The sequence below is a fragment of the Pteropus medius genome, unplaced genomic scaffold (genome assembly GCF_902729225.1).
Source record: "Pteropus medius unplaced genomic scaffold, Ma_sr-lr_union100, whole genome shotgun sequence".
Lineage (NCBI taxonomy): Eukaryota > Metazoa > Chordata > Mammalia > Chiroptera > Pteropodidae > Pteropus > Pteropus medius.
In genome coordinates, this window is record NW_024350926.1 from 4,397,111 (window position 1) to 4,412,120 (window position 15,010).

The following is a 15,010-nucleotide window of genomic DNA, read 5'->3' on the forward strand; positions in this document are numbered from 1 at the left end:
GGAAAAACCCCAAGTGAGGAACTTTCATTTTGAAATGTTTAATGATGGATACATAAAAGTTCTGCTTTCAAACACATGGCTTGCTTTCGTTCACTTTCATGTTTTTAAACGACTGAAAACAGCCTATTCAGTTATGGAGAGCTCATGCTCGGGGGGTGGGTTTTTACTGGTGAGATGAGAATGCACTGCTCTGAGATGACTGAGTGAAGGCTAATTAATTAGATGGAAAGAGAACGATATCAGAGTAAGATACATTTTATAAACCATTTTAAGATTCGGTTTGAGCTATACAAAGATATTATGGGAGAAGAGGCATTTTAGTTTTCCAAAAATCTATCATCTAAATAACATAACAAGATTAGAAAAAGTCTAGAAAGCAGAAGGGAAAATCATTCATAATTCAACAATATTAACGCAATTATAACTGGGGTAGCTCTCAGTCTTCTTTTACTTTTCTGAAACAAAGCACAGGTTGGTATGATAATCGCCCGGACATTAGTGATGCCAGGCTGCCCAGACTGGAATACAGGTGTACCCCAAATTCTCCCTTAAGATTCCTGCGAGAACTCAGATCTCCTTGTGTTCTCTAGTAAGAAGCCACTTTTAATAAGTCACTGACTCCTTTTCTATTTTAGAATTTTATATAAATTAATATTTTATTAATATATATCAATACTTTATCTTAAAACTAAAATTAATACGACACTGTTTCTGTGAATATACAAATTAGTGAAGCAGTCAGGTGCTGGCACTTATAATAGGCACCCAATAAATATCTGTTTGTTGAATAAATAAACTATTTTAATACAGCATAGCTCATGTTTCCCATAAATTGCTTATCAACAACAGAAAGAAAAAAAAAATCCATCTTTTCTCTTTAAATTAAACTCTTATTTTCAGGTAGCTATCTAAATGGCAAGTGCACACAGGGATTATAAACTGCCAAAAACAAAAAACAAAAAACAAAAATTAAACACCCACCAATATAGGTTCTTTTTATAACATCCATTCTTTCAACGCCTTTGTCTCTAGAACCTCATTTCGACAAAGGAAGAAAGCTATAAATTGTGAGCTCTTCTTCATTAGCATGCTGCTATCTCTATGAAGCAGGCATTACAGGGTTCGGGGCGTGGTGGCAACAGCGATCAGTGTTGCTGCAGTGATTTCTGGCCCAAATCAGATGGAAGTTTGGGAATACGGGAGCTTTTCAGTGACGACCACTTACGAGTGTGCCTGGGCAACGTGGCAGACACCTTAACTTATAGCAGGTCAAGGTCCAAACCAGATCATAGGCAACTTCATCCATCTTCAAAAAGGAGCCCTGGACCCGCAGTTACTATCAGGACAGGCACACTACTGGTTTAAGTCTTTTGTTTTTAATTAATATTTCTCTGAATGAGAATTGTATCATTTATAAGTATCGAAAAAAAAGGTTGGTTGAATTTTAAACTCTCATTCTGAAATTCTCCGAACACAAATCATCAATTAATAGGGAGTTTTGGGATTATCTCGGATTATCATGAAAAGCTAGCAACCACCAATTATTTTACATACACCACTCCAATGTCTAGAACAGTAACTGAAATAGAAGTGAAATAAACCTATGCTATGGCATTAACGATTAGAAACCTTGTGAAAGTAATGATCACAGAAAATAAACAGCCGGCTTACTGGAATGCTCTCCGGTGCTTCATGTGCCACTCTCAGGGTGAAAATTTGTAGACTTAAGTTCAAATGTTAGCTTCTAACATAGAAAATTTCACTTGAAAAATTCTACTAGTTGGATGTGGATGAACAGATCATTAAGTTAAGTAACCCAGTAAAGCAGGAGTGCAGTTGAGCCCTTACCTGTGCTACTGCTCCCTAAATTTCCTTGGTTTCCTATCATCCCTTGGTTACCCATCATTCCTGGCTGAGGTATCACTGAGTAGGGACTACTGTTTCTGATTGGTGGGAAGGGTCCAGCACCAGTTGGGCTTTGCAATGTGATGTCAAGTGGTAAATTCTGGTTTGGCAATAATCTGCCCAGTTGCCCTGGTCGTGGGTTATTAAAAGCTAAGGAGAAAACAAATGAAAATTAAAGGTTAATATAGGATAATGGAAAAGAATAGTAATAGAAGTAGTGTTTAGGGAAAATATCACCTGTAAAATAGCAAAGATGCACATCAGGGAACAAGTGCCCACATAAAAGACAAATCCAGACAAAAACATATGCAGAGCCAGAAAAATGCAGACCCGTAATTTAATCAACGGGCCTCTAGTTTAATTATTAACATTCTTGCAAAAAAAAGAAAACACATTTTTTCTCCCCAACACTCATTTCTAATATGCAATCGTATTTGCTAAGTAAACCACTAATGTGGTTTTCTTTATATGTTATATTATTTGAATTTAGGAGTACTGTTTTGTCACAGCTATGAAGCTATAAACATCTCCTGCATCGAGCAGCAAACACAGAAACATGTGGTTTGAATGTTAGATCATCACGTCTTTTTTTTTTCTTTTAAGAGCATCGTATCTTAACCAGACTTTCCTAGGAGCAGAATTAGGTTAGAAATATCTACTTTCATTGGAAGTTAAAATCTTTAAGTGTGAATTCTGTTACCTGAAGTAATTATTAAAGCTTTTGGGCCCTGTTTAATGTTTTAAATACAGCTTTTTAAAATTCCAGTTAGATTTGAAATGATTCTTATGGTCAGTTCACAAGAATTTATTGTGTAATAACCACTATATCAGTGTACTATACTATCACATAGACAGCCAGTAATTTAATATCAATGCTATTAAATTTTAAAAGTACAAATATATTATAAATTACAACTTACAGCGCTAATTCCTTAAATAAAATTGAGTACTTTATTTTCTCTGAATTATATAAACATAGTATGAAATAAATCATTTAAAGGGAAAGGTTCTTAACAATAACAAAATATTTAGAAGAATCAGAGCTTGGAATAGAAATTATGTTCATGACTGACCATAACTTCCGAATCAGAGTTAGTTGTGTGGTTACGAAAATCGATAATCTGAAAACTCTTAGGAGGTGCAGGTAGAGGAGAAACAACGTGCTCACACACAGGCTGCCCTTCGTTAATTCCTCTGGTTAGGGTTCAGCTGAACCCCCGTGGCCCATAGTAACCCTCCACACCCCAAGAAACAGGCAGGTCTGAAAGGTAATGGCAAAAATTCTACTTTGTTTTACCCTTTTCGGAATGATCAGAAATTAGTTGAGAAAAGATCTAGTAATTAAAGCTATTTTGTGATTTGGTTGATTGTTGCCATTTCTGGTTTGAAACCAACGCTAAGCTTTGGGTCAAAACGTATTCGAAGAAGGAAAAAAATTATTCTGTTCACCAAGTTAATGCTAGAGATTATCTGTCTTTCTATAAATTACGTTCCTGGAACAGGACAAATGTTTTCTTCCATTCGAGTTCCTGGACGCCGTCAGGCAACTATCGAATCTGTAAACTAAGTGCTGGTAGGGAAAGAAGAGTTCACCTTAAACCTCTGAAGTCAAGCTTTACACCGAACTAACGACACAGAATGCAGCTAGAGAACATGTACGTGACAGAGCTCCATGTAAAACTGGTGTTAACATGAGGATTCTTAAGAAGCAGGACAAGATATTTTAAACATATGTGTCCCTTTCACGTACAAGGATTAAATATTTCAAGACTTCTTTAAATAGTATTTTATTCCTAAAAAGTGAGCATAACTTTCTAATTTTTTATATTTTCAGTATTCAGTTACATATCAAAACACAAAGTCTGTCTTACACTCCACTTCTGAAGGCAGTGGCTGAAATGCAGGGAAATAAGGCAGTCATCCAGAGAACTCCACCTAGGTCACATGCCACGCTGGTTCAATCGAACACAAGAGCCTGCCGAGAAGCCATGTTCACGAGAATCCGCTTTCAATACTGTTTTTGTTTTGAAGGACCGGAACAGTAGATGGTGCTATCTGACCATAAAAACCTTGAAGTGACTAAGCTGTTTGCATCAGATTTTAATAACCCCTGTTTCTGATGGTGATTATATGGGAATTTCTTGGTATAACCATCGATATCTCATACTCACTGCTCTGTGAAATTCGCAATGCCGCTTTCTGGGCTCCAACAGGTGTAACCGGGCTGTTCTCAGCTGTGAGTTGCATGAGGTCATTGATGATGGCTTGCTTGTCAACTGATCCAGCAGGGGCGCCTGGCCTCGTGTCTGGGAAAAGCTGTGGTAATTGACTATTCTGCAAATCATCCAAAATCTCCTCCAAGTTGTCCAGCTCGCTGCCAGGCTGCAGTTAACAAACAGAGAGTTTATCCAGCCCCACGGTGAGGGCCCCGCAGGCCTGCCTGCAATTACAGCCCTCACTGGTATGAGGTTCCACGCGCAAATGAAAGATGTGGACACATGCCCACCTCGGGCCTAACAATTAACCCGTCATCTTTTAAAAAATAAAATTGACAAAGGACGCACAACTGAATCTTGGTCCTCAATTTTCTCATCTGTAAAAAGCGAGACGACTGAATTAGAAGGAAAGCTTTCCTCCAGCATTGTGATTCACCGGCAATTTATAAATTCCCCTTAATTTTACGGCCATAATTTAATCACGACTATGTAAATTTCTAACTAACCACGGGTATACTATGACTTACAGTCCAGGTCTAGGTTTTGTGGTTAACTCTCCTTAAGAAATAACAACAAGAAAACACTGGTAGAGAATATGATCCAAATATACACTAAAATCATTATTTAGTAAATTTTGAAGAGCAGGGGATAAAGCACAAAATAAGCCTGAAGTAACCATGACTAGCTAAGCATTGCCTTTTCAATCTGAGTGGTGTTTTTTTCCTGTTTGTACTTTCAGTTTCGAATGACACTGGCTTTCTCAGTCACTCACCGGCTTAGGTGACAAAACACTATTGGGGAGCGAAATAAAAACAGGTTGCCTCCAGACCTAGCATCTATCGACTCGACTTAACAGAAGCCATAAAAGAAAAAAGAAAAAAATATATATATATATATTTTTAAGGGCTTTCTTTATATTAAAATAATTTCATTTCAATTGCCAACATTAAAATAATAAGGTAAATATCACTATTTTATACTCAGTATTTTCCTTCCAGAAAGCTCAACTGATTTTATATTCTTTTAAGTAGAACCTATGTATGTGCCACATATTTAAAATCAGACAGTGCCAACCACACACGAAAATGGCTAAGTTAAATGCTAGGATTACTTTACTAGAAAGTAAAGAAAGTAGTTAGAATGATTTTCATGATATGTAGGTGGAAAAACAGGCAATTTCCCCAAAGTCGCTGAATAGACTTTGGATCCTTCTCTGTGACTAACCTTTTTGTCTACACTGGCAACTCAAATGAAATCGTTTACACTCGATATGAGGTATACTTTAACAGAGAATGGCCTCTAGTTTTATTCTACATACAATTTCTATCGTCCACGTAGAGGTTGGATTTGCTAAGTTTTTTTTTTTGCACTTTACGACAAATGTAATATCTCTACAAGAAGCCCTTTTTTACCTGTCATTTCTCAAGTTAAGAAGGGTAAACTGAAGTGACATTTTGTTTGATTCTTTGTTCAGTCAATAGCTTGGCGATAAGTTAGAGCTCTATTTTCCAGGAATTCCTAACGTTGTTAGAGCAGTTACGAGACCACTTGCTAAGTTGGTTTAGCTATCTATTTCTAACAAAAGACAGAAGCATCAAACATGGGAGAGATACACCTTAGGGGAGGGCTAGGCTCCAAAGTTAGCATCCCCCAGTATAGACAGACACAAAATGGTCCTTAAAACTCCTTAGGAGGGCACCTCACTGCACTTGTACCCGCTCCAAGGGCAGCAGGCCAGTGTTCCTCCAGAGAGGAAGCACATTACTGTTTCTTGGGCTGAGTCCTAAATGACGCAGCTGATGCAGCGGCCAGCTGCACGTGCAAGTCCCCAGCTACATCTTCTCACTATCTGAGGGACGAGGGAACCAATGCAGCAAACCCGTGTCACGCACGTCAAACCACTCTGCTAGGGCACGGTGGGCGACGCCGCTCACGCTGCTGAAATCACCAGCTAATGACCGCCTCGTCTTCTTTCCTGAACACGTAGCTATGATTTCGTGCAAGTCTAATTAACGTACAAGTAAAGCGACTCCACTGCAAACCTATCTCTATCGTATTTTGCTCAATACGTAAGGTATGAACATCAATATAAACATTTATCGCCCGCCAGAGACAGCGCCCAGAATGGAGCGAGGGACACCCAGTCAGCCTTTAACCTCGCGAACTTATAATCTAAGAAATCCTCCCAGGCTCGACTAAATTTCTCAAAGAAATCCCTATGATTTCTATTAATTTCCCAGAAAAATGATTGATAAAAAATGTGTGATAACCTTATAGCTGTACCCTGAAAACAGCTACGGAGATAAGAAAGAGGCTCTAACAAACTCTGAGGTGCCCGGCTGCCCAGGAACCCCCATGTCCCCGCTCTAAAGCCTTCTGTGCAGAGAGAGTTTCAGACGGGCCGTTAGGCTCGCTCACTGTGGGGGGCGGTGAGGGAGGGCGGCTGTTGTGAGTGACGAGCTGCTTCTTGAGAAAGATTTGCAGATTGCCCGGGATGAGAATCATCCAGAATAAATAAGTTTGTATAAACAGTCATAAACATATATTATTTTCCTCCGTGGATGCTCTTATCCTTGCCCCTGACCCTAGGTACCTGTAAAAGAAAGTTTTTACGGCGTCGGTTAACTACAGTCGGGGTCTAGGCTGCTCCTTTCCCTTTTCCCTTTACTCTTTCCACGCAAATGAATTTACGCTTTAAGCTGTCTCGAAAACGAAAAAAAGGGCGGTGAACACACAAGGTAATATATATACGCCTCATTGTTGAATTGTACACCTGAAACTTACTGGATTTCATTAACCAATGTCACCATAATAAAAATTAAAAAAAAAAAAAACCAAAAAACTAAAAATATAGTTTCAAAGCGTTCTAACAACAGGATTCACGATTCTTCCTTTGTAATCTACTCTTGTGTCTAATATAAAAATAAGTTTAAAATAAGTCTAATGTTTTATCTACACATAACATTCAAATACATTTGGATGCTTTATATCTATTTATTGGATTTATTGTTTTTATTTCAAATAATTAGAAACTTAAAACCCATTGTTTTCCTTGATTTTTATTTTAAAAAAAAAGCATGTATGAAAACTAATTTTCAAATTTTAATCTTTGTCATTTTAAGAACTGGCCAAATAACAACTGTGGACCAGTCCAGCTCTGACGAGTAACTGACACTTGTCTCAAGAAAGCCACGTAGGAAATTACTGTGTTAGACTCAAAAGGAAGAGGCTGTTTGGAGACCCACAACTATGGACATTATTCGAATTCATTTGGCTTATCAACAGAAAACTGCATAATGAAATTTTCCCTCCTAGAGATGATATTGTTTGCTTGTGTTTATTCTTGTCAACTTCTGGAGCACACATTTTAACCTCAATCTAATCGTCTTAAGTTTCCTTTAAACGTTGTCCTTTAAGGAGATAAAATTCAAAATCTCTACACCCCTGTGATTGTTCAGCAATAAAATTTGACAAATATGGTATTTTCTTCTGTAATCATGTAAGTTCTGGAAGGGGTGGGTTTAATCGCATGAAGTTTCTGATTGAACATTTCCTCTCCTTAAATTTTCCTAAGCTTTAATTCTCATCCAAAGTTCTCCCAGGCCCTCTCCACTCTGTTAGGCAGAAAGATTAATGCCTTCCTTTAAAACGCTTTGCCAAGATACTTCAAAGTTTTGCTCAGGCATCTATTCGAATGCTCAAATTAGCCACATCAATTGGAATAGTTAGTTTAAACTATTTCAGGCAGAAAATGAGTCAGAAAGATTTTTATACAAGTTCTACAAAATGAAAATTGAACTTGATTTCTTTAATTTTTCATTTTTCTGGTTTTATGAATTTTTCATGTGTCAAATCTACATGTTCTCTGAAGCAAATAGAGCACATGCATTTTATAACATAAGCATTCTAACAGATTATAAAATATCTTTTCAAAATTTTAATACAAAGTATAATTTTACCACGTTTGCGTAATATAAAATTATTAAAAGGTGGCAGTATAATTTACCACATTTGGAGCGAAATGTTACTAGTATAAGATATGGTTTTGCCTTTCTAATGGAGCCAAGTAACAAGAAATTCTTTTTAGACTATTTCTAAACCCTTATCATAAGTAACCCAATAGCAATAGAAAGAACGTAAGTATCATCTGATTAGGGATCGACAGGTTCCGCTGTATAAATAAGTCTATACCTTAAAAGTTGGTACACATATTGGAAATTTTGCTGTCACTGTTTCCTGTTGGTTATGAAATGCCGTAGAACAAATGATGTTTAAATACTCTACCCAGTAAAGAATGCTATTTTAGGTATAATAGCGCCATCGAAATACTTCCTGCCCTTAATAAGTTAGTGATAGGTTAAACACACACTGGTTAATGGCTTTTTTCTGAGTTGAAACATCAAGACAGCTAACCGGGCACTTAAAGCTTGCCAACAGTTCATCTTACTAAATAAAAAACGTGGATTCCCTTGAAATCAAAGCGAAGTCTTCAATAAATGTGCACAGCAGTTAATAGGAGATACAATTAATCTGTGCCCGGGACAGTGAGGGGGAGCGGGAGGAGAAAGAATCACTGTTCTTAAAGCACGTCACTCTAACTTTGATCTAAATTTAGGTAATGCCTACTTCCTGTGGTAACTTTTCTTTTCAAGTTTCAATGTTTTTGATGTTACAATTGCTCTTAAGCAGTATTTTTCGGTGGAGTTTTAAATGGGAGTGGATGGAGGGTGAGACACAGGCTGGGTTTAACTAAGGGGAAAATACCGTACGTGTGCCTGCGTACACTTCCTTCTGGTCCGCCCAAATGCTAACCGATTTGTGCCGGTGCCCTCTGCGCTTTATGGGCCCTACGAGGGACAATTTTGATTAGGAAAATGTTTCTCTTAAAAAAAACAATCAGAGACTGCAAGTGACCCAAGGACTTTTTAAGAAACTTTTTTTTTTTTTTTGGTCAGTTTCTTGTCTGAAGGTAGTGTAATCATACATCTAAATACAGAAATGCCACACAGTGTCCCCTTCCCTGGCCCTCTAAATCCCTTGGGCCTCAGGCATGGGATAGAAACAAATTGTGTTTATGGAGGGAGGGGCCAACCACTTAGCCACTAAACTAACGTGGACCTCATGAGTCACCACCTTGCCCTCTAGCATGTGTCAAGAGACTTGAGTGACACTATCGGTGCCTGTCACTCTGGACTGCCATTAGCCCTGTATAGTCTAATTCAGTAAATAAAGCTCAAAAGAGTAAAACATCTACAGTTGTCCACCTGGCTTTACACTACACTGCACCCAAGATGTTGCTATTAACTCCGTGCTGAGCCCTCAGTTTCCGCCGTCTAACGATTTCACCGCATTACGGAAGAGCCGGTACAGAATTCCGCACTGGCATCTACGTCGAAGGATTAATTACCAAAGATGTTTATGTAATTAGGCTATTTCTCTTATAAAGGGCACAAATGTTGAAAATCAGATCTGCCGTATAGGAATGTAGCAGCTGTCAAGACATCACAGTGAAAGAAATAAAGGAAGCTAAGTGCTCACTCAGGACCAGGGGCACAGCCCAGCTCTAGGAGCACGTGTGGCCTTGGCTTTCCCGATGACCGCTTTCAATCCCAGACCTGCCTCAGGGTCAGCCTCTGCTGCTGACTCAGCGGAGTTCAAGGCTACAGGAAGGGGCGCTACTCTCTTTTCTCCCCATCCACACCTAGTCCCTGAAGACGGTGACACATATACTATCCACTTACAAAGCAAATTTCAAGGACAAATTAGTGAACCATTTTAAGCAGATATACAGCTTCTTCTCTTCTTAACCAATCGTGTCTTAAAGAAGTTCAGGGCGGAGCTCAGGGATCAGAGAACTGGCAGTGCGGGGTGTTAACCCTGCCAGTCACCGGCTCCTCAGGAAACACCTTATCCAAGCCACGTGTCAGCAGTAACTCGTTTTTTTAAATAAAGAAAATACTAAATGGTTTACGTTTTCCTTGTAACATCATTATTTCCTTAGCGCATTATCTAGAATGACTTTGAATATCACTTCAGCTGTCCTGGATTTTTCCAGGGAATTAAATCTTCACGTAAGGACAAAGGTGCTACGAACGATCATTTCAGTTCCGCGTTTGTATGTGATGGCTCAGACACACCACCACCAAGTCAAACGTTACTCTTCCTTTCTTACTTTCCATTTCCTCTTAAATGCGTTCTATACCGATGGTCTAAGAAATTCTTTAGCACGAATCAGAGTTTTGGTTGAGAATGAGAGGTACAATGATCTTCACTGGGTTTGAAAACCAGTCAAACTCTGATCTTAAAGAGAGGTAAGTAAGAAATAATTTAATTAAGCCTGTCCTGACAAAGCCGAGTTTCGAGGAAGCGGTTATCTCCGACTCAGGCATCTTCTATGAACAGGGGGTCAAACGCCAGCTGGCCTACAGGCCAAATCTGGCCCACCACCTGTTTGTGCATGGGCCATGAGCTAAGAATGGATTTAAATTTATAATAACAAAAAAACAACAAAGAGTATTTGCGACACACGAAAACTGTATAAAATCCACACATCAGTGCCTGCAAGTAGTTTACCAGAACATGCGGCACACTTGTTTTCATCGTGTCTGGCTGCTGTCACACTCCAATGGCAGAACTGAATAGTTGTGGCAGAGGCTCCATGGCCTGCAAAGCCTAAAATATTTATCACTTGGCTCTTTACCAAAAAAAAAAAAAAAAAAAAAAAAAGGCAGCTGACTTCTCCCATAATTACGTCACTCTTTATAGACAGAGTATTTAGAACACGCAGCTTCCGTGAGAATGAACTCATTTCAAAAGAGAAGACTTACTCTTATCCAGTCACCTGAGGCCTCCGAATGCCTGTGGAGACAATCTTTGATGGATAACGGGTCAGTGTACTTGGGGGAACACAATACAAAACTTACCTGGTCACTGGGCTCAAAGCTCATCTCCTCCTTCTCACTTTTCATAGCTATTAATTTTGTGTTACTGGCAGGGTCCGTCTTACTGTCCAGTCGCTCAAGTTTGGGGGTTATTTCTGGTAAACCAATATCTTTAGTATCATCTTTATCTAGCAAATAGCGAAGTAGTGCATTCTCTTTCTTCTTGGGGCTCACTGGCTCTTGTTTGACAGTCACTTCCGAACCAGGAGCTGTGCTGCTGGCCTCCTGGCTCAGCTCCTTGCCCGTGGCTTCTGCGGTTAACTTAGCCAAGTCCACGGGGGAACTGCTGTCCTGCAGGAGTCTGTGCAAAATCTTATGCTTCTCCTTGAGCGAGGTCCCGTGTGTCGACCCAGACCCAGGCAAGCTACCTGCGGAGTCCTTGTTTGTGTCTGACAAAGAGCTGGATAAGGGCGAAGGCTCCATCTGGTCGGATTTGGTGGTCAACAGCTGTAGGAGTTTGGTCTGTCCTTTGCTGTCATGCAGCCGATTCTGTCCGTCAGATCGCTCGCTGCTCACACCCTGGGCGATGTTGGAATCATTTGTTTCCTTTTGCTCTCCAGGATGGCAGCTGCTCTCTGCCTGTCCAGTTGTACTTTCGGATGGCTCCCCGTAGAGTCCAAAACAGTCTTTGGAGTCCAAGCTCCCCATCTTGCTGAGTTGGGGGGGATTCATATTCACTGGGGAGTTTTGCAAATTGCCCATTTTCAGGTCTGGCGAAGCCAACGACGACCCTAACGAAACCCCGTGCCCCTCGCTGAGGGCCTGAAGTGCATTGAGGGAACTGTTGGTGTAGCTATGGCTATTTCCTGTGCTGCTGCAGACTCCCACAGGGGAATGCAAGCTTCCTGCAGGGGAAAACTGGCTGGGCGGGATTCGGGGGCTCCCGGCCAGTCCGGGGCTCACGCGGTGCCGTGGTGACAGCATGGAGCTGGGCTGCCCCGGGTTCACGCCAGGACTGCCCTGCGAGGGGCTGTTCATTCTGAGTGCATAGTTACTGCCCTGAGGAGCGGTGGCCGGCATGCCCGTCACATGGTTCAGCCCCCCAGAACCACCGAACCTGCCCATGGGCATGCCCATTTGCTCCTTTGGGCCATTTATGGGAAAATTTATATTGCTACCAAGGGTCATGTCCTGACTGCACATGGCCTGGTGGGCGGGGCTGCCAGAGCTAATTGGATTCAACGGCTTCCCCATCGCTTGTCCAGTCAGATCCGGATTCATTACACACACGTTCTGCTCTCTGTATAACGAGAAAGGAAATATAAGATAAAAGGGAAAACATTTAACAAGTTGTTATTAATTTAAAAAAATGAAATGGCCTCTTTTCTTTAAAAGAACAGGCTTCACTTAAAGGAAAGATAATACTTTGATGAAACAATCTGCAATTATGGACAAGACTGAACATGTTTAGTTTGGGACCGAGAGGGATGTTTCTCAGTCAACTCATTAAGATGTCTGCGGTTTTACAGACGGGGTGTGTTTAAGTTTGACTATCACCATATTGAAAATGTAGTTATTAGACAAGACATTAGAGGGGCTCCAATTACATAATACTTCTTTCTCATTAAATGGCACATTATTGTGAATAACCAAGAGCTTGGACTGTCTAAAAGGAATGACTCGGCCGTCTTCGCTTATCTGCCAGGGAGTCACATCTGTGAGCCCGAAGACGTGCTGTGCACTGCTTGGCTCAAGATGAACAGCACACTTGGGGGAAAACACTTGCCCATCACCATCAGAAACTCTGTAAGTTCTAGAGCCAAGAGTTACCCAAACTGTTTAGAATTACGTCACTTTAACAGGTCCCCTGCCCAGGTCCCTCTGCAAGTCAAAGCAAGAGCCTCCAAAACAGAGAGCACGGGAGGGGACTTCCATGACCTTAGGTTGTGACCTGATTCCCCAACTTGTAGACAACTCCAATCCACTCCCAAACCAAGGCCTGAAAGCAGGTTTTCTGAGCGAGATGGTTTTCGAAGCCCTACGAGCTTCAAGTCACAGCCTTGGCGGCCACTCATGAGTTACCAAATGAGTTCACAACTCAGGAACTGCCACACATCAGCTTTCAGTCAGGGGCTGAAATCTGGCACATCTGTAATCACTTTCAAATTGTTTCAGTTTGAGGTCAGAATTATTAACAGTTGGCAATCCGGGCTGCCTGATTTTTTTTATTCCAAAATAAGAAAGTAAATAATTGAGAAATGTAATAAAAAGGGACTCTTGACCCACAGCCACTTTAAATATCTTCTGATAGTACCTCATAAAGTTTTATATAGCACACATAAATATTTATATAACTTAAAATGTAATCATTTCCCTAAATTTGTGCTCTAAAACAATATAGTTCATGACATTTATTTTAAAATCAACATTCAGTTTTCTTTACGTTCGTTTCTTAAGGAAATGTTTATTGCCCTTCAATTTAACGTCTAATGTCAAGAAGTTAATTTAACCCTGAGAATAAAAATCTAAAAGATTCCTTCTAAAAGTATATATATTTGAAAGTTTTAGATCTAAACACATAGGAGCAGAAATCATGCGAGTGGCTTCAACATCCCTGGCCGGCTGTGACACCACTGGGGACTGGTCAAGTTCCCTTTTCTGATGGAACAGTTGTGTCAAAGTTAGTGCTAGCCGGTGCTCGTCCAGCTGGATTCTAAAATTCACTAGTACTCAGGTTAAAATTCAAAGTATAGCCTTTCTTAGCCCAGAGCCAACGGTTAATAGCAATTTAATTTTATATTTTACAGCCTGAGGGTGATCAACAGAGAAATCTAACAAATCTGAAAAGCTCCAGGATAACCGGGAGCTTTTGCAAAACTCCTCTTAACGTGGGAAGGTGATGTCTTAGGACTAAGCTTACCTGTGAAGCATGTGTAAAGATATGACGAGCTGAGGCTCATTAGTAGTCTGAGAACGGATGAGTTTGCTCTTCGTTTGAGCAGCAACGAGAGTGCCGTCGGACAAGGAAAAACGATAGATCTGACTGAATGCCAAGCCCTGTCTCAGCACTGCGGCAAGCAAGGGGACAGAACGCACGTCAGCAAAAAACGACAATAACAGCAACAAATTTCATTAAGTTTAGTATTTTCTGACCTGCAGTTAAAAACAGTTGCAATATTTCATGATATTAAGGCATTATACATTTTTTAAAGCACATTTATTTTTCACTCGAATACCAATCAATTCAATATATTGTTTTTAAAATGAAGCTTAGACCTTCAGTCAATGTTCTTTTTAAAATCTTCAGTACCACGGCAAAACAGGGTAAACAATTTATTACCTCAAAACAAGTTTTACAATGATTTAAAATGTTAGAAAACAATGCATAAATATGATACCTTTAAAATGTACAATTTGCCTTTAATTTCCTTTTAAACTAATACAAATATCTCAGTAAAATTTATGACAGTAAATATATTCCCTGAATATTCATCCCAAAGTTATGTACTGTTCAATCCATCATCTCACACTACTATTTCCCAATTCTGTTTCTCAGTGTGTAAGAAGCATTATTTCTGTGGTTAGGACAACAGGAAGTAAAAGAAAAACAATCAGAAGAATCTTTCCAGAAGAAAAAAGGCTAAACAGAAAACTGAAACAATAGAGGTACAAATCTTAGCGACATGGAATTGGTCTAATGCCTGGATAAAGAATCAGGTGCTTCCATTTTCAAGACAACAGCAAATCAACTAGGTTAAAATAAAACTTCATGATTTGTCTTTTAAAACAATTGTATTTTAAATCTGTCAAATACTACATATTAAAAAAGAACATTTCGATTCAGAAAAAGTAGCCAGATGATCCAGTTACCTCTTAAACCACTTTAAGAAGACTACCATGCTTTTCCCACATAATCCTCAGCACGAATTTTGTGGTTGAATAGCTAGCTCCGAAGTGACCAAGCACATCCGCCTTTCCACAAAAATGGGGAGAGAGAGATGGCGCGGG

At 39.8% G+C, this 15,010-nt stretch overlaps 1 protein-coding gene across 12 annotated transcripts in view; it reads right to left on the reverse strand.

The window, feature by feature from the left end:
• Window positions 1–15,010, reverse strand: part of NCOA2 (nuclear receptor coactivator 2) — a 253,076-nt gene that overhangs the window by 28,604 nt on the left and 209,462 nt on the right. For 11 of the 12 annotated variants that reach the window (XM_039841839.1, XM_039841834.1, XM_039841833.1 and 8 more), the window contains 4 exons: window positions 13,923–14,070; window positions 11,045–12,302; window positions 4,077–4,287; window positions 1,849–2,055 (listed from right to left, as the gene is read on the reverse strand). In XM_039841839.1, the coding sequence (XP_039697773.1) occupies window positions 1,849–2,055; window positions 4,077–4,287; window positions 11,045–12,302; window positions 13,923–14,070 (1,824 nt within the window). The remainder of the gene's footprint in view (window positions 1–1,848; window positions 2,056–4,076; window positions 4,288–11,044; window positions 12,303–13,922; window positions 14,071–15,010) is intronic. The other variant, XM_039841838.1, reaches the window with a different exon arrangement.